The sequence below is a fragment of the Manihot esculenta genome, chromosome 6 (assembly GCF_001659605.2).
Source record: "Manihot esculenta cultivar AM560-2 chromosome 6, M.esculenta_v8, whole genome shotgun sequence".
Lineage (NCBI taxonomy): Eukaryota > Viridiplantae > Streptophyta > Magnoliopsida > Malpighiales > Euphorbiaceae > Manihot > Manihot esculenta.
The window spans coordinates 29,866,953-29,888,596 of NC_035166.2; the positions used below are offsets into that span (position 1 = coordinate 29,866,953).

The 21,644-nt window shown below is 31.3% G+C and overlaps 3 protein-coding genes and 1 long non-coding RNA gene across 5 annotated transcripts; 2 read left to right on the forward strand and 2 right to left on the reverse strand.

Annotated features, from left to right (window-relative positions):
* Positions 1-769: 769 nt before the first annotated feature.
* LOC110616554 lies at positions 770-2,403 on the reverse strand. The gene is made up of 2 exons (XM_021758953.2): positions 2,119-2,403; positions 770-1,451 (listed from the first exon to the last, which is right to left on the reverse strand). Exons 1-2 carry the CDS (start codon positions 2,323-2,325, stop codon positions 891-893), a joined length of 768 nt encoding a protein of 255 aa, XP_021614645.1. The 5' UTR covers positions 2,326-2,403; the 3' UTR covers positions 770-890.
* A 2,573-nt stretch (positions 2,404-4,976) lies between these two features.
* Positions 4,977-6,831, forward strand: LOC110616935. Its single transcript, XR_006350949.1, has 3 exons — positions 4,977-5,535; positions 5,630-6,049; positions 6,414-6,831. It is a non-coding gene; the product is annotated as an uncharacterized LOC110616935 (long non-coding RNA).
* Positions 6,832-11,445: 4,614 nt separating this feature from the next.
* LOC110617211 (transcription factor MYB63) lies at positions 11,446-13,956 on the forward strand. 2 transcript variants are annotated; one of them, XM_021759854.2, is made up of 3 exons: positions 11,446-11,735; positions 12,848-12,977; positions 13,080-13,956. In XM_021759854.2, exons 1-3 carry the CDS (start codon positions 11,597-11,599, stop codon positions 13,777-13,779), a joined length of 969 nt encoding a protein of 322 aa, XP_021615546.1. In that variant the 5' UTR covers positions 11,446-11,596; the 3' UTR covers positions 13,780-13,956. The 2 variants fall into 2 exon arrangements, with proteins under 2 accessions (XP_021615546.1, XP_043813351.1); XM_043957416.1 differs by having other exon boundaries at positions 11,592-12,065.
* Positions 13,957-16,368: 2,412 nt separating this feature from the next.
* LOC110617212 (proteasome subunit alpha type-2-B) lies at positions 16,369-21,577 on the reverse strand. The gene is made up of 12 exons (XM_021759856.2): positions 21,425-21,577; positions 21,282-21,328; positions 21,103-21,179; positions 20,520-20,584; positions 20,369-20,415; positions 19,709-19,784; positions 19,503-19,570; positions 19,180-19,249; positions 18,641-18,726; positions 17,508-17,570; positions 16,879-16,944; positions 16,369-16,743 (listed from the first exon to the last, which is right to left on the reverse strand). The coding sequence occupies exons 2-12, from the start codon at positions 21,320-21,322 to the stop codon at positions 16,695-16,697; spliced, it is 708 nt and encodes a 235-aa protein (XP_021615548.1). The 5' UTR covers positions 21,323-21,328; positions 21,425-21,577; the 3' UTR covers positions 16,369-16,694.
* Between the last annotated feature and the right edge of the window lie 67 nt (positions 21,578-21,644).

Consider the following 21,644-nt stretch of genomic DNA (forward strand, 5'->3'; position numbering starts at 1 on the left):
TGATGGTGCATGTTCTTTGACCATCTAAATACTTCATTTTCTTTTTGGCTCTAATAGATTCTTGGCTTATTTTTATCTAAGTAAAATTTTTTACTTTTTGGTTATTTAGTTGATGGATAAGGCCTTGCTATTTTTTGAAGAGTAATCTTCTTATGAGGATTTGGAGAGAAATGAAGCCGCGTAATAATTTGGCTTGTCCGGGACAGGGGCATAGCTAGGTTTTTAGGGTTTATGTTTATGGGACATTTTTTCACTTTTATAGGACTTAAGAGATCTTTTGAACGGAATTGTACTTTCACATTAAGCCATGAGCCTTCTGTAATTTTTGGGCCTTTCATGGCCATTTTAAATAAATATCCTTTTATCAGAAAACAAAAACTTATTTTTTATGCCTTACACACCTTCTTTGAACTTTTACGGACTTTTGTCTCATATTAACACCTGAATTTCTTTAGATGCTCGTGTGAATATATATAATTAATATAAGAAAATAATACTCTGTTCTATAATTTCTTTTATTTTTTTATAAAATATACTTTTTTTATTATATTCATTTTAAAATATTAAATAATATTAAGAGATATTTTAAACAAATTCTTAAAAATAAAATTATAATAATTAACTTATATACTATTATAATATAAAAAATAAATTTAAAACAACTAATTAACCTTTAATTATTGCTCTTAATACTGAGTCGAGCCGAGTAGATAGAATACGAGGAAAAGTGGCAGTAATTTAGGCTTAAATCACCTACAAGAGACGGGAATAAAAGCCATCAAAAGAAAAAACAAATCTAAATTTATCTCTTCTTTGCTTACAATTTATATTCTATATGAGCACCTAAAATTCCATCTATCATATACAAAATCACAAATATTACATCTCTCTCATATTGAAATGTTGAGATCGATCCGAGGCTTCTTCATCGTTGGCACAGGGACAACCGAGTTGCACCTGGGACATATTGGGTTACTTTTCATGATCAACACATAAGATAAGCAGCCTGGGCAGCCGGCGGCAACTGATGCGGTTGCTGTTGCTGATTCTGATTTCTCTTCGTTTTCTTCTTCTGGGATCTCTCTAACGGAAGATGACGAGGAAGAATATGAAGGTGATAATGGTGATTTCCACAGCGATGATCGCTTCCTGATGGGTTCTTTCTCTGCTCTCTCAAGCGCAGATTTCACTTTATCTAGCGTGCACACACTTTGATATTTGGTTGTTGATAATGATGATGATGATGATGATGAAGAGACTAACTTCAATTCCAAGTTACTTTCATCAAAAAGATTCAGTGTGATCTTGGAAGGTGATGATGGGATATTTAAATCTTGAAGCTTTGCCAATGTTTGATTGGTTTTTTGCCTCTGATCTGATGATGACGACGGTGACCGTGATGGTGACGGTGAAGGTGAAGAACTGCATCGTTGTAAATAAACCTTCCCTGACTGCAATCATTATATATAAAATAAGGATAATGATCGTTTCAAGTTATCAAAAACTGCAGATATGAACAAATTTAGATAATGATTAATAAAAGTAATGAATTAGTAGACGGCAATTTCTAGCTTCAGAGCATTGAAGAAACATTATTAAATGAAGGCAAATGCCAATCCTCCTGCTATTAATTACTATTAATATTGCCAATCTACAGATTTGAAACTGATTTTTCCCCGAAAATAACCAGCTCCTTCAAATAAAAATCAGAAACTGTTTGGCTGCTTCGAAAGTAATTTAGTTATTGTGAATTGAAAGAAACGTGTAGTGGACTTCGGAAACCTCTGCCTACTTAGCTTTCGTTCCATGAATACCAAGAGCTGTCCCCAAACCCAATAGAATGAGAATCAACGGATTCTGGTGTTTGATTTTCTTTCTCCAGTTTCTCAGCAACCACAAATAGGATTAAACAATGCACAGAATCGAATTCTTGATAAAATTGAATGAATAAACTAATAAGAGAAATAGAACGCCAGAGAAAAAGTCAGAAATCGTTACCTTAAAATTTCAGGAAGAAAATATTTCAAATTTAAAAAATAATATACACGAGAAAACTTCGTTTCTTCTTATTATTGTCTGGGGAAACAAGCATCTAGCCATTAAAGAAAAGGACAATACCTTCAAGTCTAGGCGCTTTTCCCAGCCAGAAGGAACTTGCAAGTCGAGGTCCAATTCTTGAGAGTCATCTCTTGAGGAAGCACCACCACCAAGCAAATCCCTGGTAACCATAGCCGTTGATTTTCCAGCAACAGGATTGTTAGCAACCGTCCGATCATCCTTGTATCCAGTCAAAGCTCTCAACAGATAGCTCACATCAGCTGCCATATACAGGAGAGGAGAGGGCTGAGAGATTCTTATCGCGAGAGAGAGAGAGAGAGAGAGAGAGAGAGAGAGAGATAACGTGGATTAAAATGGAGATGCGTGTGAGTGTATATATATAACAGAAGAGAAGAGAAGAAGACGGTCCGTTATAGAAATAAATTTGACTGGTCAGTAATTAATAATTAGTAATTAGTGGTTAAGGTGAATTTAATATTAAATTGCTTGTGGGTATTGATTTCATTAAATGCGGGGTTTAATTAAAAATATTAATGATAGTGTGGATGAAGTTGGGAAGAAAAATCAAAGAAAGGGAGGGCCCCAATTAAATGCCAGCATTTAATGCTTTCAAAAACCAGTCCACATTTTTGCCTTCTCATTTTCCATATTTAAACATATGCCCCTCACCCCCCACATTTTCCACATTTGTTACTTTTCCTGTTACATGAAAATAAATAATTTTATTTATTTATTTTAAGTTATAAAATATTTTCTCTGAAAATAATTTTTTTTTATTAATTACTTATTTTTGTCGATGCAGTGTAGAGGATAGGAATCGATCTCCAACATACCAAAGTCAATTCCAAATATCTTAAAATTAAAAATAAAATTTATAAATTTGGTAATAGCTTAGATTTTTTTCTATTATTAAATTATTACTGAAATTAATAAATATAGAATATTAAATAAGACTGTAAAAAATATATATATATATAATTGAAGAAAACGAGTAGGGAAATCAAATTAATGGAGAAAAAACTTACTTTTATTATACTAGGGAAAAGAAGATGTGGGCATTTAAGAGATACCAAGAAGTTTTTAATGCCGAAATAAATATGTGGGAGAACATTAAAATTAAGACAATCGGCACTACTTTTTTTTTTTTTTTTCTGCCAAAAAAATGACAAAAGAAAACTCAACCAATGCTTTGTTAATGTAATTGACAACAGAGAATATGTTTAAATTTAATACATATAGTAAAAATATAAATATTCATTTTAAATAACTATTTCATTATAACTCTATACTAAAATTATGTCTAATATTAAAGTTTTATTTTTATTATTTAAAAAAACACAAAAATAATTTTTGGGCATATTTTAATTATAATAATAAGAAGCGTGATATTCTTTAAAAAAAATAATAATTAAAAGCGTGACTGCCTACTTGTGATATAACGGGGCATTGGATGGTGTAATTATTTAATAAGGACTATAAAAATATTAGTTGCGACATTTAATGTCATTTAAGACCCTAAGCGACAAAGTCAATTCCTCTAAAACATCATTCTCAATCCTCGTCCCCTCCCCATTTATTTATCACCACAAATTTATGAAAATTTAATTTCATTTTAAATTAATAATTTATATTTATCATATATAATTTTTTTATTGTAAATTATATCATGTAAAAAAAATATGCTTATCAATTTATAAATTAAAATTAATTTATTCTCATAAATTAAAAAATTGTCGTTTCAACGGTAAATAATTACTTATTTTTTGAATATTTGATGATAGTTACTGAATTTTTATATTTTTAAAATTAAAATTAATTTATTCTCATATTTTAATATTTTTCCTTAGACAAAAAATAAAAAAAGGAAAAGGAAAATCCTAAGAAAATGTAATTCATTTAACACGCTTTTGCACCATGAATTTTTCCTCTTATCTTCTCTTTCCTTTTCCCACTATGTGGCTCTTTAATTATACATAGTATTTCTTCTAAAAAAACAAATCCTTTCTATCTTTTGGCTACCTTATCACAATATCTCCTAATAATAAAACAATTTTATTACTGGCAGTTGTGACTTTATTTTCATGTGATGTTATATCAATAACTTCAATATAGATGTTACATAATTTTCTCAATTTGTTCTTCATTATAAATTAGAAATAAATATTTTGATTTATAAAAAAATATTAAATTAGGCTCCATTTATTTTTAAAAAATATTTTTAATAAAATTAATTCTTTTAAATATATATTTTAAACAAACGGAACAGTAGATTCTGCTTATTTTTCCTTTTATATGATCTGTTTTCATTTTTAATTGCTTTTTTTAAATAATATAAAAAAATAGGAATTCAATTTCTTTTAATACTTCCCTTAATTGAAATGATGGGCATTGCTTCACCTTTGCTTTCTCATCCACAATCAAAGTATTTGCTCTCTTCTCCATCACTATCATTAGACTCCCACAATCTCTTTCAATCCATAATCATCAATTTCCTTATTCTATAAATTAAATGCATTCCATTGCAAATATGTAAACCCAATAATGAACCTCACATGCTTCAAAACCCATCTCATTACTCACAATCAACTAGATTCAAAAAATTTATATGTTTTCTATGGGTTGGGTAAAAGTATTAAGTAATTATTTATTTAATTTTTTTTTATTACCAAAATATTTACGTTAGCCATTATTATTCGAATTTTCCACAAGAAAGCTAAAAAAATACTTCCATCATCATCCCTCGTGCTAATTATTGATTTAATTGTTATATTTATGAATTATTTTTTCAAAAAGTTGTAAAATTAAATTTGACTTTTTTTTACTATTGGTGGCTACTGTTTCAAAATAAAAGACTTTTTTTTTTTTTTTATATTTCTCTTTATATAAAATAAATAATTTTACTGATTATCCTCTACATCAATATTAATATCAGTTATGAGTTATTAACTTTTTTGAACCGCTAAAAGAAACAGGCGAAGAGAAGCTAATAAGGTTTGGCTGGCCCCAACTCTTTCAGTTATATCCAGATTTTATCAGCTCAGCTATGGCTGTTCTCTGCACGCTCTATATCGCTTTCAGTTTCCATGTAGCCTAATGTCATTGTCTCTGCGTCTGTGAGCAACTAACTTATCTGTGTGCCCAAGAAAGATGCAGGTCTTCATCAAGACTCCCACTGGAATAACCATCACTCTCGGGGTCGAGAGCAGCGACACCATCGATAACGTCAAAGCTAAGATTCAGGTACTTATATTTCCCTTTTCTTGTATTTATTATGGCCTTATGGGTGTGCTCGTATTCGATGAAGAACTGTTGTTTAGATATTGTATCTGGGCATAACTTAATATAATTTTTGTTGAAAGAAAGGAATTCTAGCTTTTGGGATTTCATCATTAATTGTGCAGCTATTACAAATTTGCAATGATCATAGTATAATTCGGGTGCTGTAGAGAATTTATGGTCAGCCTAACAAAATTGAAGGTTAGCTCAGAAATGCCTCTTGAAATTGTCATTAGCGTCCACACCCAACGTTCTGTTCTCTCAAACCTTTGTTTTCAAAATGAAATTTTGGCAGGCATTAAACAGGCAAATCGCAGTTCATTGATAGTTTCTTATGAGATGTTATGGGCTTTGAGAATTGATTTATCTTTGGGAAAGGATGGGACTGTGTCTTGCTCTTTTTGTTTTTTGTTGCTTGACTATGGTCTAAAAGAGATACAAGGAAGGGATCTCTCCTGAGCAGCAGAGATTAATTTTGGTCGTAAGCAATGGATACTCTTGCTGATTATAACATCCACAAGGAGTTAACACTTCACCTGGTTTTGAGGCTTAGAGGAGGAACTATGATCACGGTGAAGACTCTCGCTGGAAAAGAGATTGAGCTTGACATTGAACTACTGATACCATCAATTGGATAAAGGAAAAAGTTGTGGAGAAAGAAGGTATTCCTCCAGTGCAGCAAAGGAAACAATTTTGATTCTTATGCTGTGCTGAGGTAAATCAGGGTTCAAAAAATTGCTTCTTAAGCAGATGGTTATCTTGAACATCTTAGTATTGCACGTGCTATATAAAAATTCAATTGCACCTAAATTATTTGAATCTAGAAAAGCCATTTGTTTGTTCTTCTGGTTTGGAATCCATATTAAAATTATGGTTCTTTAAATATAACCTTAATAATTTCAACTTAGCATCAGTACATCTACATGCTTGCATAATGAGCAGAGCCTTGTTAATTTGTCACAGTAGCTAGTTTCAATCTATTCACAATGCTACCTTTTTATATATTCATTTAGGTAACTTGCAATGTTTTTTTTCTTTATTAAATCATTCCTGCCATGGCGATTTGCTTTTGGTTGCAGGCTTATTTTTGCTGGGAAGCAGCTTGGAGATGACAGACGGCTTATGACTACAACAACGAGAGGCGCGCACGGTTCCGGTTCTGCGCTTCATCTTGTAGTTGCCCTGATGGGGCGGTAGTTTTTAGATGGTGCTTGTAACTTTCAGAAAATCTAGCAACCGGCTAGGTTCATTTTCAGTAAACGTTGAGGACATCGGACAGAATAGGTTAGATTCATTTTCTGGACACAAGATTGTTAGTTTACCATTAAGTTACCTTGTCTCTGTTTTTCTGTGTTTATGCTGGGCTCTGTAAACACTCTGTAATCAGCTTCCCGCATTTTTACCCCTCTGCTATCTTTCATTCTTTAAGTTAGAATGGTGAATGCTATTGACAGATAGATGATTCACAGTCATTGCTGAAGTTCGTGTTCTTATGGACTTTTATCTCTTGGACTGATCACTAGTAGTTTCATTATAAACCTAAATGTTGAACTTATAAAGCATTTTTCAATAACCAGAAGAACAAACGCAGTGGAATAATTCGAGCAACAACTTGTGTTTGTGGGTGTAATGAATTTTTCTCCCATGGGTAGTCAATCTTGTGGACTGGAGGCCTAAACAATGGGCTAGTAGTGTCGCAATCCAGCCCAATCTCTGAGTGCTGTAATAATCATCGGTCCTAAGGGGGCTTGTTTTATATGAGCAAAATGGGATTGGTCTTGCTTGTTGTTCCCATTCCATGCCAACTTGTCGCTACAAAATTAGACGACTCTTTGAAAAGGTTTAGTATTGAAGAAGGGCAAAAGGAATAGAACATAGAAGGCCGGCCCAACAAATCGTTTGATTTTGATCCTTTGATTACAAATCCAACCACCAGTAAAAATTTTAGGGTTGATACAACTCCTTTTTGGTCCGGTTATAAAATATCATCATTTCAAAATACAGCCAACTCAAACGGTCTGTAGTGAACTTTAATTTTATTTATTTTTTAATTATATGAAAAAAAAATTTTTATTGCTATTTTTTGCGATGACTTAATTAAAAGAAAATATCAGTGTATTCGATGAATTAGCCAATAATGTTTTTTGATTCGTGGAACTAAATTATCTCCATGAATTCACATTTGCAAGAAGCATAATTATGGTTCATGAAAACTTCAATAAGAAAGCTCAAGCTCTTTGCCTTTCATATTTAATAAAAAGCTAATTTTTTTTTTGTTATCAAACTTTTCATGCCAATTGACTTCCAATTTTTGTTTTAAAATCAAGCAACAGAAAAAAAGGAAGTAACCAACACAAAGGAATAATTATAATTAAAATTGAGAATGCTACTATTCATAACGATGAAATTTAGGATCAACTGATAATTTATGTTGAGGGTAAAAATGATAAAATTAAAATTTTAAGATATTTTTAAAAATAAATAAATAAATAAATGTAACATATGAAGATGAAAAAAAAAAAAAAATTGATTGAAAGGTGTGCACGTCGAATGGATTTAGCCATGGAACATGCAGTTAAAGCTGACGATTACGCGAATTTCGCTTTGCATAGAACTCAAAATAATAAAAATTTAAATATATTTTATGAAAATAGAAAGCACCAGATTAATTAAATAAATAATTGATTAAGGGTTTAGAACATTTGATATATGTTTCAGTCCAACAGCTACTTATATATATGTTTGGTAAAAAATTAAAATGGCAAAAAATTATTTTTGAATTTAGATCGAATTAAAATTTAATTAAATTCTTTAATTTGATTTACTTCTGTTGCATTCCTTTTAAAAACACTTTTTTTTATTAAAAAATAAAATTTTAAAAATAAAATTTAATTTTGAATTTAATCAAATTGAAATAAAAACGAAACACAGAGAAATTTTATGACTGATATTTAAAGTTTTTAAACTGAGATTACTGATTTTAAACTGAAGACCACCCTAACTGTGATTGAAAATTCTTTGAATCTACTATAAATTCCATTTAATTATAATCAATTTGTGATAAATTAAGGTAATTTAAAGTGATTTTGTGCAAATTCTTTACCATCAGATTATATTTTGTCATGCAAAAGATATGTGCATGGAATGAGAAATGCTTGGAATTTCTATTAAAAAAAATGTATATAAATGTGCTAATTTATTATATTTAAAATTATAGTAGTGAATATCCTACTTTGTTATCTCTCTCTATATATATAATTTATTGCAGCAATTAAAGGCATAATGTGAAATCCCGCTGCTTGTCCCGTTCCACCTCAATGAGTTTACAGAAAATTCGAATTTGCTAATATCAAATTATTAAATAATTTGAATTAATAATTTTAAATTAAATAAAAGTATATCCAATAATTATTTGAATTAATTTGAATCAGATTATTTTAATTAATATAAAAATTATAGAGTTAGTAGACTTGTAAAAAACGATAATCCATATGAGACGAAGTGGATTCATCCGAGTTACTAACGAACTACAATATCAAGAGTTCGGTTTTACCTTACAAACTGTATTCGATTTAGTTGCAGCATCGTTTTTAAATTTAACAAGGAAGAGTGTAAGATTCAGCTGCTTGTGCCATCTCAAATCAGCGGTTTATGGAAGAGCCAGACTTAGCAATTGTATTCGATTCAGTTACATGTTCGTTATCAAATTTAATAAAGAAAGTGTGAGATTTAGCTGCTATGCCGTCTTATATCGGTGTTTTATGAAAAATTCGAATGGTATATAATAGTTAGGACGAAATTACTAAATAATTTAAATTAATTATTTTAAATAAATAAAAAGTGTGATTATTTAAATTAATTTAAACCGGGCTGTTTCGCATATTTTATAGGAAACTCCATATATTTAATTTTCTAAAAGAAAAATCAATGGATGTGAAAATTTTGGTACGATTATGTCCAAATTCTCGAGTCTTAGAAGAAATTAATGAAAATAATAAAATGTCAGCGCAAGAATGGTAAAATTCACTTGGTTTGAATATAAAGGCATTGATTAAAGGGTTACTTAGTCATTGTAATGACTTGTAAAAGGGAAAAATGCAACAAATACACGGCTAATCCAAGCACTCGTGGACTGAGTTTTCACCACTGAAACCAATATTTAAAAAATAAATCATATGCTAACTACTATCTTGTATAAATATATTTTGTTTATAAAAAATAATCTACTAATAAATAAAATCTAGAATAATTTTGTATGATTGATTTTTTGAAAGGATGGAGAGAATCACTATATATAGTTTCAGACATAAGCTAGTCGTCATGCAGATGCTATATTTATATATCTGAAATTTGGTGTGCAAAGTTTGGTAAAGTCCTCCACAGTTAGTGAAGCTTACTAACCAAGAGAACCAAGTCAATATTAGGTATCAAATGGTAAACTTTCTTAATTTTATAATGTTAGTTTCCCTACCAACACACTATTCTTTTTTTTTTTTTAAAAAAAAAAACTCAATAATTAAATATATATTACAAGAAAATATAAACTATCTATTAACTTCAAAACAATATTATTGGATTCAAACTAATATAATATTATTTTAAAATATAATTCACTCTATTTTTTAATAAAATATGAGGCAAAGGTTGCAAATATGTATTATGAGTTTTAAAATAATAAACACAATTATTATTAGTGATTAAGATGTCCTTCTCGAATGGTTAGACTCTATTAGACTTTGTAAGAAGATTGCATGGGACATCCTTCCGTTTGTCTAAATTTATTTATTATTTGTTATTGAATTGAAGAAGGCACTAGTTTGGGCGGGTGACCTAAATCCTACGACTTTTCATCATTTCACTATGTTAACATTCCACTTGTTCTTGTTTTTCAATCAAATTTAATTATTTAAACCAAATCCGATATTATTCTATTATTTTCATCAAACACAAATCGTCCTTATGTGGGGCCCTTTATTATTTTATTATAATGCTAGAACATGAAGCTTTTAATAAAAAGTTTTAAAATTCAAACGTTACTTCATTATTTAAAAATAATTTAATTATTTATAAACTTTAAATTATAATGTATTTGAATATATTTCAGTTAAGCTCCTTCTATCCCTCATTACTTTTTTTTTTCTTTTTACAAATTAAAAATAAATTATATTATATTGCTATTATTATTCTTATTTAGAATTTTTGGTTAAGGAATCTTCTCACAAGATTGCACATTGGACTCCCGAATCTCTCTATGCAAGTCTCGAATTTTCTTTCACATATATATAATTTTAAGTTGAAATATTGATTTCTTTTTTGGATGAATTAGAATTAGATGGTTGATTAAGAAAAGTCAAAGCAACTCTGATTCTGATTGTATAAAAATAAAATAACAAGTATGGGTAATTCAAGTTCTAACAACTTCCATCCTTTTAGATTCTGCAATCAATATTCTTTAACTTGTCATTTCCCAAACCTCATCAAATCAATTTGGTGATTAGGTAGCCCTGTCTTTTCTTTTCTACAATTTCGTATTAATTATTGATTAATACCATGAGTTTAGGCTTTTTAATTTTTGGATTACTTACCAAATTGTCATTTCTAAATGCTATGAATATGATTTGTAATATATATATATATATATTAAAAAATTTTAATATGAGTAAATAATTTTTTAACATGAAAAGAATAATTAATTATTAAAATTAAAAAACAATTTATTAGACAGGTTTGGCAAGGAATCTGGTTATTAAACTTACCAAAACTGTTTTATTACATATGGCAGTTATGTAATAAGCATGGGAAAAGCATATGCCTATTATGGCAATAATAATAGAATGGACAAATATATGTCTAAAAGTTGTGTCCATATTATGTTTGAAACTTATTCCTTATCTCTCAATATTTATAACGTATATATATATTTACACTTTTAAATTAAAAATATATAATTCACTTAATAAATTTAAGTATAAAAACTAATGATTACGTCACTGAGATGAAATGTGATGTCATAAATCCCTGGATGGCTAAGATTATGGTTACTGAGGAAAATAAATAAAAAATTCATATTTGAGAGTATAAATATTAAGTAATCTTTGTGGATCTTTCCTTGTATTTATTGCTCCATTTAGCAGCCTGTTCCATGGCATGAAGCTTGTGGTTTTAGCATCTCTAATCTCTTTCTGGTTGGTTTGCGTATAAAAGAAAGACGAGGTGATGAAATTGAATCTTGACTTGTATCACAGTGCTGTTGAGAGAGATCATGGGTAAAGGAAGAGCCCCCTGCTGTGATAAGACTCAAGTAAAGAAGGGTCCATGGAGTCCTGCGGAGGATTTGCGGCTCGTCACTTTCATTCAGAAGCATGGTCATGATAATTGGAGGGCTCTTCCTAAACAAGCAGGTCTGTCCTCTCCTCCTTCATCATCAACCATTTCTCTTCATTACTCATATCTTCAAGTAATCGTTTTCTATTTTTTCCGTTTCCTATCTTTCCTTACCAAACAAATCTCATGGCCAAGCATTCAGCGAGTCTTTTTGTGCTCACCACTTGTATGAATTAATGCGTAACCATTATTTCCGATCTTCTTCATCATATTATCAGACTATATGTGTACAGATTTATCTAACATTTGCATCTTTTTCAAGTAGTAATCATCTTCTTGAGTTCTGAAGACTTGAAATAATCAAATGCCAAATCGATGCAAGATATTGATAGTCACATCAAAATGGCGTAAGGACATGGTTTGGTTAAATTTATTCATTTGATTGGCTCCATTGACATATTAATTTGTTGAAACTGCAAGCCTATGTGAATTGAAATATAGAAAAGCGCTTATATCACATGCAATCATAAACTTAACCCTAATTTCAATAAAATTTTTTATAAAAATTCAATTCAATTAATTTTTTTTAAAAATTATAGAGTTTAATTTTTTAAAAAATGAAACCGATTTTACAAAAATTAATTTAAATTATTCTTTTGTCAAATTAATGTTTTGGACTATTTCTTTACAATTAATGTCTTTGGCGAAAAGTGTCCGATGCGTTTTGGGTGCTAGAATCCAGATTATATATGTATATCACTGTTTCAAACTTGAAACAGTAAAAATATTGAATAGCAAAACGACATGTATAACCTAAATCACAAATCTCACACGCAGCCTTGACTCTTGATGATCCATAACCTAGATATTAGAGTGGAAGGATAAAAAACTGAATTAAGATTTTTTTTTTAAAAAAAAAAATACTATTGAGATTATTTTATAATTTTGGTCAAATTTAATAAATGCTACTTTTGTAAATAACAGCTGAAAATACTATAACACTTTTGTAAGACCTTAAGAAAAAAAAGGCTCACGTTGGCTGGATAATGATAATATAAATGTTAAAGTTTAGAGCTTTTATTCATTGGTATTCTTATATTACAATCAAATTGAGTTTGGTTTTTCATATGCGGTTGTATCATTCTCTTACGAAATTTTCAAAGTTAATATTGGATTTCTTGTTTTTCAGGATTGTTAAGATGCGGGAAAAGTTGTCGTTTGAGATGGATTAATTACCTAAGACCTGACGTAAAAAGAGGGAACTTCACCAAAGAGGAAGAGGACGCCATAATAAAACTACACCAAGCTTTAGGGAACAAGTAAAAAAATTCCAACTGAAAATAAAAGAGAAAAAAAAAAGCATCATTGTTGTTATTTTCTTTAGTATCATGGTTTATATGATATAGAATCTTGTTTTTCAGGTGGTCTAAAATTGCATCCCATCTTCCCGGAAGAACAGATAATGAAATCAAGAATGTCTGGAACACTCGTTTCAAGAAAAGATTGGCATTTAAAATCTCAGATTCTAAAGGGAACGAATCAAAGGAATCCTCCTCTATCTCCTCGTCCTCTTGTTCGTCCACCACAATCATGTCTGGTGGGAAAAGGAATATGGCAACAGGACTTGATCAACAATGGAGCCATGGCTCTGTGACCAAGAGGACTCGTCTCCAGGATTTGCACATGGAAGCAACTCTTGATGAATTTAGACCCACTAATAAGGAAGCCAACGAAATGCCAAGTCCCTCTTCTTCTTCTTCATATAATTCCAATGTCACTAACCGTAGTCAAGTTGATGTTTCTGTGGCAGATGATCAAATGGGTTCGCTTTTCAACTTTTCAGCACCTCATCCTCGCAGTATGATAGAGGATGTTTCTTTTGAGTCAGATTTAGAATTTTGGAACATGTTAGATGGGTTAAATGCGGCTAATGAAGGAGTCCATTTACATAATGTTGAGACTAGCCAAAGCTCAAGTCTTGGAGTTGAATGTAATGGGGAAGTGGAAAATAGAAAGTGGCTCCGCTACTTGGAGAATGAACTTGGCCTGGAGTCCACCAGGGACGGTAACCAGCAAAATTTATCAGCAGTCCCTGAAACTTACCAGTATGAGATGCCATGAAGCCTCCGGCCGAAAGTAAACTCCATTGTGGCCTTTTTTATGAAAACTTCACCAAAAAGGTGGTAATCAATTGACCTAATTTCAGTTACATATATAGAATGTCAATTCTAATTAAATTTGTTACATAGACATATATGATGAGATGACAAATAATTTACCTTCTAATTTTATCGTGATTATCACTCTCTCTTTATATATATTTTTTTGAAAAAGAATATTTTATTTAAAATCTAAAAAAAAAAAAAACAGTTCAATCAGAGCTAAATTTTCAAAGTTATTGTTTAACTATTATTCATATTTAAGCATCGCAAGCGGGAATATAGCATGATACTTACATGCTCCCACGTTAAATAGAATTAATTATGAAAGTTGAAGAGTGATATACTTATGCTACCACTATTTAGTAATTTAATTATTTATAAAATGAACCTAAAAATAAATAAAAAAAGTAAAGTATGCTTTTAAAATTTATGAAGATTAAAATTTATAAGGTAAATCTTGAGTATTAATGTCATATGTCCAAAAATTTACAGGATATAAAATATAATTAAAATTATTGACAATACTTATATAAATTGAATTTTAATATAAAATAATAATAAACTCATGCGTCTTGATTATTGGCTGAAAGTACATGCTAGTTCTATGGTAGTAGTAACCATAGGCATGGGTATTGATGTGTATGTTTAGGTACGTAGTTGACTTCTAAGTATATATTTGAGGCCTATAGTTTTCCCATTTGTATTGTCTATGGTTACTACAATAAATGCATTGATGGCTCTGTTTCACTTCAAAATAACTCATCAGATTAAGATTTCTCTTCATTCACCCACCACCCACCTATTTTATGCCACCCAACTCTCACCCACTTTTCTTTTTTTTTTTTCTTTTTAGAAAAAAAAAATGCAACATATTGTAACTAAGAACGATGAGGTAGTATATTCCACCCTTTGAATGTAACATAGAAATAGCCACCCTATCTAAAGTATAAGCATATTAATTTGCAGATATCTTAACAAAATGAATAAATATGTTTATTAGCACAAAAAAACATATATAACTTTGATATATATTAAGCATTAATAAATGAAAAATAAATTAAATTTGAATATTACAATCTAAAGCATGTGGTACAATTTGATAATTTATATATATATATATATATATATATATATATATAGTTATTCAACTGCACTGAAATGGATGTAGTTTGATTTGATATAAAATAATTGGCACACAAGAAAACAAATTGCTGATATACAGTCCAAGTGATATGGGTACGAATTCTTCCTTAGTCGGGTCGGTAACTTTGTCCACATACCCTACCGTTTGCATATTACACGACATGGATTTTCTATGATGTCCCCACACACTTTGAAACACTTAGCTTTATATAATCTAATTGCACATTTGAATCTCTAATTTCTGTTTAGATATTTCACAAATATGCAACTAATTTTATCTAACTGTGAAAAAAAAAAGTCCAAAGTCTAATTATTAACAATGACAAAGATAATTTAGCCAATCTTAAATAAATGAATAAATAATAATGAGAGAAAAAAAATTCAAAACCACCGGAATGAATATAAAAAGAAAACAAGGTTTGTGGTGTATTGGTAAAACAAATTAGTCATAAATTGCATCAAATGTTAGATAGATAGTCAATTTTACATGGTGAAAGAGACCTATGAGAGTATGAGATGATGTATCAATTAAAAGATAATGGTTAGAGAGCAGCTTAATTATTGACTTAACCAACTCTCATTTATTGTCTTGTACTAATCCTCACAAGAATTGATGTGAACTTGTGAATACAACAAATCAAAATTAGACCATTCAATTTCTTACTTGCTTTGTCAGCTCACCTTATTTGAGAATCCCACCAAAAACCTTGAATTTTAATATAATAATACTATTTATCATGCCATCGATCACACACGTCAGATTATAAAATACTTACTTTTTTTCTAATTAATTTGTTTTATGTTCACATTTAATTATATTCAGAAATACAAGAAAATTATAATTAAAAGGATCTCAATTAGCTTGTTGCCATCAATAAACCAAGTAGATAATTCAATGCTCTATTTGTTTTAAGGTTGATCCAACAAGTGGTGGCTTACCCTCATATGCTTTGGTTTGATTGGGCACTTTTTTGGGAGGTTTAAGTTCCAGATGTGGAAGAGAGTTTTCTTAAGAGATCTGATGACTGCTTGCTCTCTGGGGGTTTGTTGGATTTGAGGTTCTATAACTTTGGGACTGGGCTTCTGTGATTTTAGGTAGGCTTGTGCCCTGTTGTCTAGCCTTACGCCACTGTTATAAACCTTTGCCCTATTGGGCAACTTCATAATCAATATTTTCCTCAACTTTGGATCACTCAATTTCATCTTTATCTTTTGTAGTGCTGCCTAATTAATCCTGCAATATTTTCAATACCCATTTCGTATGGTGAAAGTATTTTCAACTTTTAAATCTCGGCTTTATATTTCTTACTTTTAGCGCTACCTAGTTAGTCAGGTATTTAACCACTCAGCCATCCCAAAGAGAAATAATTTGTAATACCACCCTATAAGTGAATAAATAACAAAGTAACATTAGAACACACTTTCACTGAATTGGATATAAAATCTCTTGTTCAACTGGGAAAAAGAAAAATCTTGAGCACCCAAAACAATAAATAATGCAAGCATGTACGCAGACGAATTTGGTCTTAGTGTGGACCAAGAAACGGCAACGCAATCATGCTGTTAAGTTTTCATTGATGAAAGGAACAACAACAACTCCTAAGCAACACTAAAAGTCTAAGACTACTTCATCAAAAGTTAAAGTTCGGAACCAATGTCACAAATAATTTCTATCTTTAGGAAAGTGAAATTGACAATTTTCTTTCAAGCTGCATCAGAACAGAAAACAGGCTACTCCACTTCAGCCAAGTAATCATCGATTTCAGCAGCAGTTAGTACCCTACAACAAGAAATTAAAAAACAAATAAGAAGAGCCAAAAGTATATTAGCGGCCAAATGTTTCCATTGCTTTTTTTTCTTTAAAAATTTTTTTTACTTTGATACATTAAATAAGTTGTATGAGAAGAAGCATTACCTGAATTTTTTGTCTGTACCAATTATACCAATCTCAATGTTTTTGCCTGAGATTTGTCCTTCAAACCTACAAAAATGCAGGGAGAAAAGGTTGCCTCAGATTTGTCCTTCAAGCCAATTAATACAATAAAGCAAGAAACTTCTGGGGACACAAAATCTTGCATGAACACACAAGTTATTATGCAATCATATTAGATGCATGCTATAAGCTTAGAAGTCATGAGTCGAGCTTTAATATGCTCCAAAAACATGAGTAAATAAAATGAATTATACAGCGCCAACCCACTTTGAGATATTAGAAGCTTTATACCCAACACAACCAGGGATACAGCCCAAAACGTTTGGAGTGGGCTGCAGAGATCCCTTTTCTCCATTTTATTCAGTTTAAAAACCAGACTTTCTGTACGCTGTTGTAACACTACATTTATTTATTTATTTCAAGCTCAATACACAACTTTCCAGTAAATAAATAACAAACTCACGTAGAGGTGATATAAAACGCAACAAATAAACATAGTAAAGAGATAATATTTATGCAAGAGGAAAAGGAAGACGACAACCATTAAGATCATTACTAACTACTAAAAAAGTACAAGATATGCTGGAATAACAGAAATGATATGGGCCTACCCTTCTTTTAATGTTAATATTGCTGTATGAACTGCATCATCAAGCTCCATATCATCCGTATACCTAAATGAAAGAAAGTATGTGACTGCTGGTATTATATAAAAACTCATGACATAATGCAACCTCAGTTGAAAGTAATCAAGCATATGAGCTCCATAAATTTATACTTTTCTTCCTACCCTTGGACAATAATATATAGCGATAAAAGATATACATGAATAACTAACAATAATTTGCAATTTCAGAAAGACATGCTGCTCCATTCATCCTAATATCCAAACATGGCTTGAGTTGAAACAACAATTATTACAATGTAGCTAAAAATATTTTATTAAGGGAAAATTGCTTTTTCGTCTCTTAAGTATAATATAATTAATGGATTTGTCCATTTATTTTTAAAACCCAACACTCTAATTCCAACACTCTAATTCCTGAAGTTCAATTCCGTCAAAACTAGAGGTCCCTCCGTTCAAAAATTCTGTTAGGTCAATAATTTTAGCTTGGTCAAATGAAAGAAATTAAAATATAGTTTCAAAAATACCCTTATCAATGAAAACAATTACTTACACCCTTCAAATTCCCAAATCCTCTTCATCCTCAGCAAATTCCTAAATCATGTTCATGATTCATGTCTTGTTGAAGGGGATGAAGGAAAGAGGGAGACAACGAGCAGCTAGCAATGAGCAGTGGTGGATGACCAGCAACATGAGATGGTGAGAAATAGCGTGCGATGGTGGACAACCAAGCCGCACGTGATGACGAGCATTAGGGGACGCGAGATGACGAGCGACCTAAGCCGTAAACGATGGTGAACAGGGAGAGATGCGAGTGATGGGTGACGGCGATTGGTAAGCGACGCAAGCAGCAGGTGACAGTGAGACAGGGACCTATTATTTTGATGGAATTAAAATTTCGGGACTAAAATGTTGGATTTGAAAAAAGATAATTTGGACATTTATCCTTTCAATAATGGTGTTTTTGACAGAGGTACATCAGATTTTGACAGAATTAAACTCCAAAGATTAAAGCGTTAGGCTCTAAAAATAGAGAGACAAATTCGTTAATTATGACATATCTCAGAGATAAAAAGTAATTTTCCCTTTATTTAAATACAACCAACAATTTAAGCATACCTCTTCTCAAGAAAGGTCTTTGCATTAGAAACATTTTTCCCCATAGCTGAAGCTTTCCAAGAGAAATATGAACCTGATGGATCCACCTAGAGCATAATGTGACATACAGGAAATCAATCAAATCAAATTGGCAGCTTTTGGGGCAGATTTTCATGGCAGAAAGGTCACTTAGAGAGAAGAAATGCTGGAGATTGCATTTTCCAAACAGTGTTGGCTTGGCCTAAACTTTTCTTCTTTTTTTTTGGTTGGTTTTAAAAGCAAAGCAATCCAAGTTTTTAGCTTTTCCAAATAAAGCATGCTGCTAAAGAGCGATTGATGGCCACCGAAACCTAGTTACTTATGATTATGTTGTTCTCCATGCAAACAACATGACATTTAAACAGCATGTGCGATCTTGTTCCAAAAGAGGTTCAAAATGATTTTAAAGATCACATTAGTAAGGTAATTTCCACCATAGTCATATAAAATGACTACACCAGCTTGGAATTTAATATATGAACAAAAGAAGTTGCAAGTCCAAACGGAAGAAATGGAGCTACCTGATATAATTGTGGACCCTTGTCATCATACCCTGCAACCAATAGTGATACACCAAAAGGCCTGACACCACTACCAGAAAAAAAAGGAAGAAATCAGTGTGAAAAAAAGGGGCCTTTATCTAGTAGTGTATACCAAAGCTAACAAGATATCTGGTTCATTGAATAAATCTCTTTGCTTTCTCCAAACTTAAGCAGGCAACAAATACGATGTAAATTTGTGGAAAAAGCAGGACCAGATCAGACAAAGTTAACAGTAGTTAGTAACCCTTATTCTTATTAAAAACAGTTGGGATACAACATGAGATAAATTAAGTGACAATTACCCAGACTGAGTGAACTCCTGCATGACAGCAGCAGTTTCCCTTACAAGTTGTGTAACAGGGATAGGTTCCTGAAGAATAGTGTCATCAATTCATCAAATCAAATTGCACAATAGTAGCATCCTAGGTGAATATCAAGGATTAGCTAGAGAGCCACTAAGCCTTTTAAGGACAAAGTTGGACAAGAATGAGGAGTGCTGAAGGAGTACTTTGTATAGTCGGTGATATTGCTCTGCCTGCTTCCTGCTTTTTCGAACCAGAACTCGAAAATCAGGACCCATGCCGCTGCAAAAACAAGTGAAGATTGAATTAAGACTACAGGGGGCTAAAGAATCATCACTAGCAGACATATAAAAGGATATCACTTCAAAATTAGGGGGTGTTTGGCATTGAGTTTGAGGCTCAAAAAAATGCTTTTTTGAAAAAGTACCATTTTAGATGATGTTGGAAAATTAGTTTGGGAAAAATTGTTTTGTTATTTTAGTGTTCTTATGACTAAATTATGTCAAAAATAATTTTTAATTATTTTTTAATATTTTCTAAATAATATTTTTAAGAAAGTGTTTTTCTCAACAGCAGTCCCGACAACAATACCAAACATGCCCTTCATATCATGAGATGTGATGAAATGGGGTGACATGATGTCTCCAGAAAAATAAATAAAAAGTAGTTACCTAGTCCCATAAACGCCAACACACAAAGTGCACAAAAAATTTACTGTAGTGGACCCTAATTTAGATTCTCTAGAAAAATAAATACCTAGAAGTATAAATTTTGCAAATCTTGACAAGGCTTGCTACTCTATGCTGACACTGGTAATGTAAAATAACTTCGCTTGAAATTAGTCAAACATGAATCAGAAAACGAACCTATAGACAACTCCAATGTTAGGTGTTAGTATCTGAATCTTTTGAACCTGCCACAAAGAGATGATTTTTTTTTTAAAAAAAAGAGAAGACTAGAAAGTGGAAGAATAAAGAGGAAAATGTTGTGAAAGAATAAAGAAGAAATGTCTCTTACCGATGTTTCATCAACTAAAATAGATGGTAACTTCTTCTCTGTTGCGATGACAACACCATTAGCAGCTGCAACCACCAGATGATTATGTCACTAACAATAGAAGAAAAGCATCAATAATAACCAATTTGGAGTTAAATTTTTTATGTCAATCGGAAGAGTTATAACAATGCAAATACCTATTCTTTAATTAATCATACCATATTTACTATGTTCGAGTCACATTGAAACTCCCAACTCACTCATACTAAAGCAAAGACCTATTCTTTACTTAGTCAGACCATGTTTCAGTAAACTCCCAACTCATTCATATCAAACCAACTGTTAATCCCAACTGAACTGGGTTTGGAGCTTACCAAAGCCGCCACCAATAGTCAACAGATTTTAAACAAATAACAAGCGAAATGCTTCAACGTAAAAGGAGATACTAATCCAAATTCGATAGGTAGTAGTTCAAACAACTAGTATTATCATATACAGCAAAGAGAATTTCAAACCCAATTTATATCTATACATAAATAAATCCAGTACAGTGAAAAGTTAAGATCAAATAATCCATTCAAGGAGCGGAAATGCGTTAATTCACCTTTGATTCCCAAAGATGTTTGGCCCGATCCAACTGCTGTTAGGGCATGTTCAATCTGAACAAGCTTTCCAGAAGGACTGCAATATAAAAGAATGGGGGGAAAACAACCAAAATCATATTACAGAAATCAAAGTGAGGAATCAAAATAAAGCACGTAGTTGAAAGTTGTAATGCCGAACCTGAAAGTGGTGAGAGAAAATGAGTACTGACTGTCGCCCATTTTGCACTGAAGAAAGAAAGAAAAAATTGTAACTTTCTGTTTGGTTATCGAAGATAAACGATTGGAGTAGAATAATTTAGGTTAGGGTTTTAGAATGTTTACCTAGAAGATCAAATCTAGAGTTTCAACAGTAAGGAAGCAAGCTCGACGATCATAGAGGTTTCTTGCAGAGGGAGACAGTATATAGCAATAGAATTATTAAATCGGACGATGAAAAGAGGAAAAGCCGTACGGTGACGATGGAGCGTCTAACGGTGTCGTTTAAGGTTTCTAGTTATGCCACCTTGGGCAACTTTTGTAATAAATGTGAAATTAGTATAAG

Coding starts and splice junctions, on each gene's coding strand:
- LOC110617211 (XM_021759854.2), top strand. CDS start 11,597: ATGGGTAAAGGAAGAGCCCCCTGCTGTGATAAGACTCAAGTAAAGAAG. Junction 11,736..12,847: donor GGCTCTTCCTAAACAAGCAG/GTCTGTCCTCTC, acceptor CTTGTTTTTCAG/GATTGTTAAGATGCGGGAAA. Junction 12,978..13,079: donor CACCAAGCTTTAGGGAACAA/GTAAAAAAATTC, acceptor CTTGTTTTTCAG/GTGGTCTAAAATTGCATCCC.
- LOC110617212 (XM_021759856.2), bottom strand. CDS start 21,322: ATGGGCGACAGTCAGTACTCATTTTCTCTCACCACTTTCAG. Junction 20,416..20,519: donor TTTTAGTTGATGAAACATCG/GTAAGAGACATT, acceptor TCTTTGTGGCAG/GTTCAAAAGATTCAGATACT. Junction 17,571..18,640: donor AAGACCTTTCTTGAGAAGAG/GTATGCTTAAAT, acceptor TCTTTCATTTAG/GTATACGGATGATATGGAGC.
- LOC110616554 (XM_021758953.2), bottom strand. CDS start 2,325: ATGGCAGCTGATGTGAGCTATCTGTTGAGAGCTTTGACTGGATACAAG. Junction 1,452..2,118: donor AAAAGCGCCTAGACTTGAAG/GTATTGTCCTTT, acceptor TAATGATTGCAG/TCAGGGAAGGTTTATTTACA.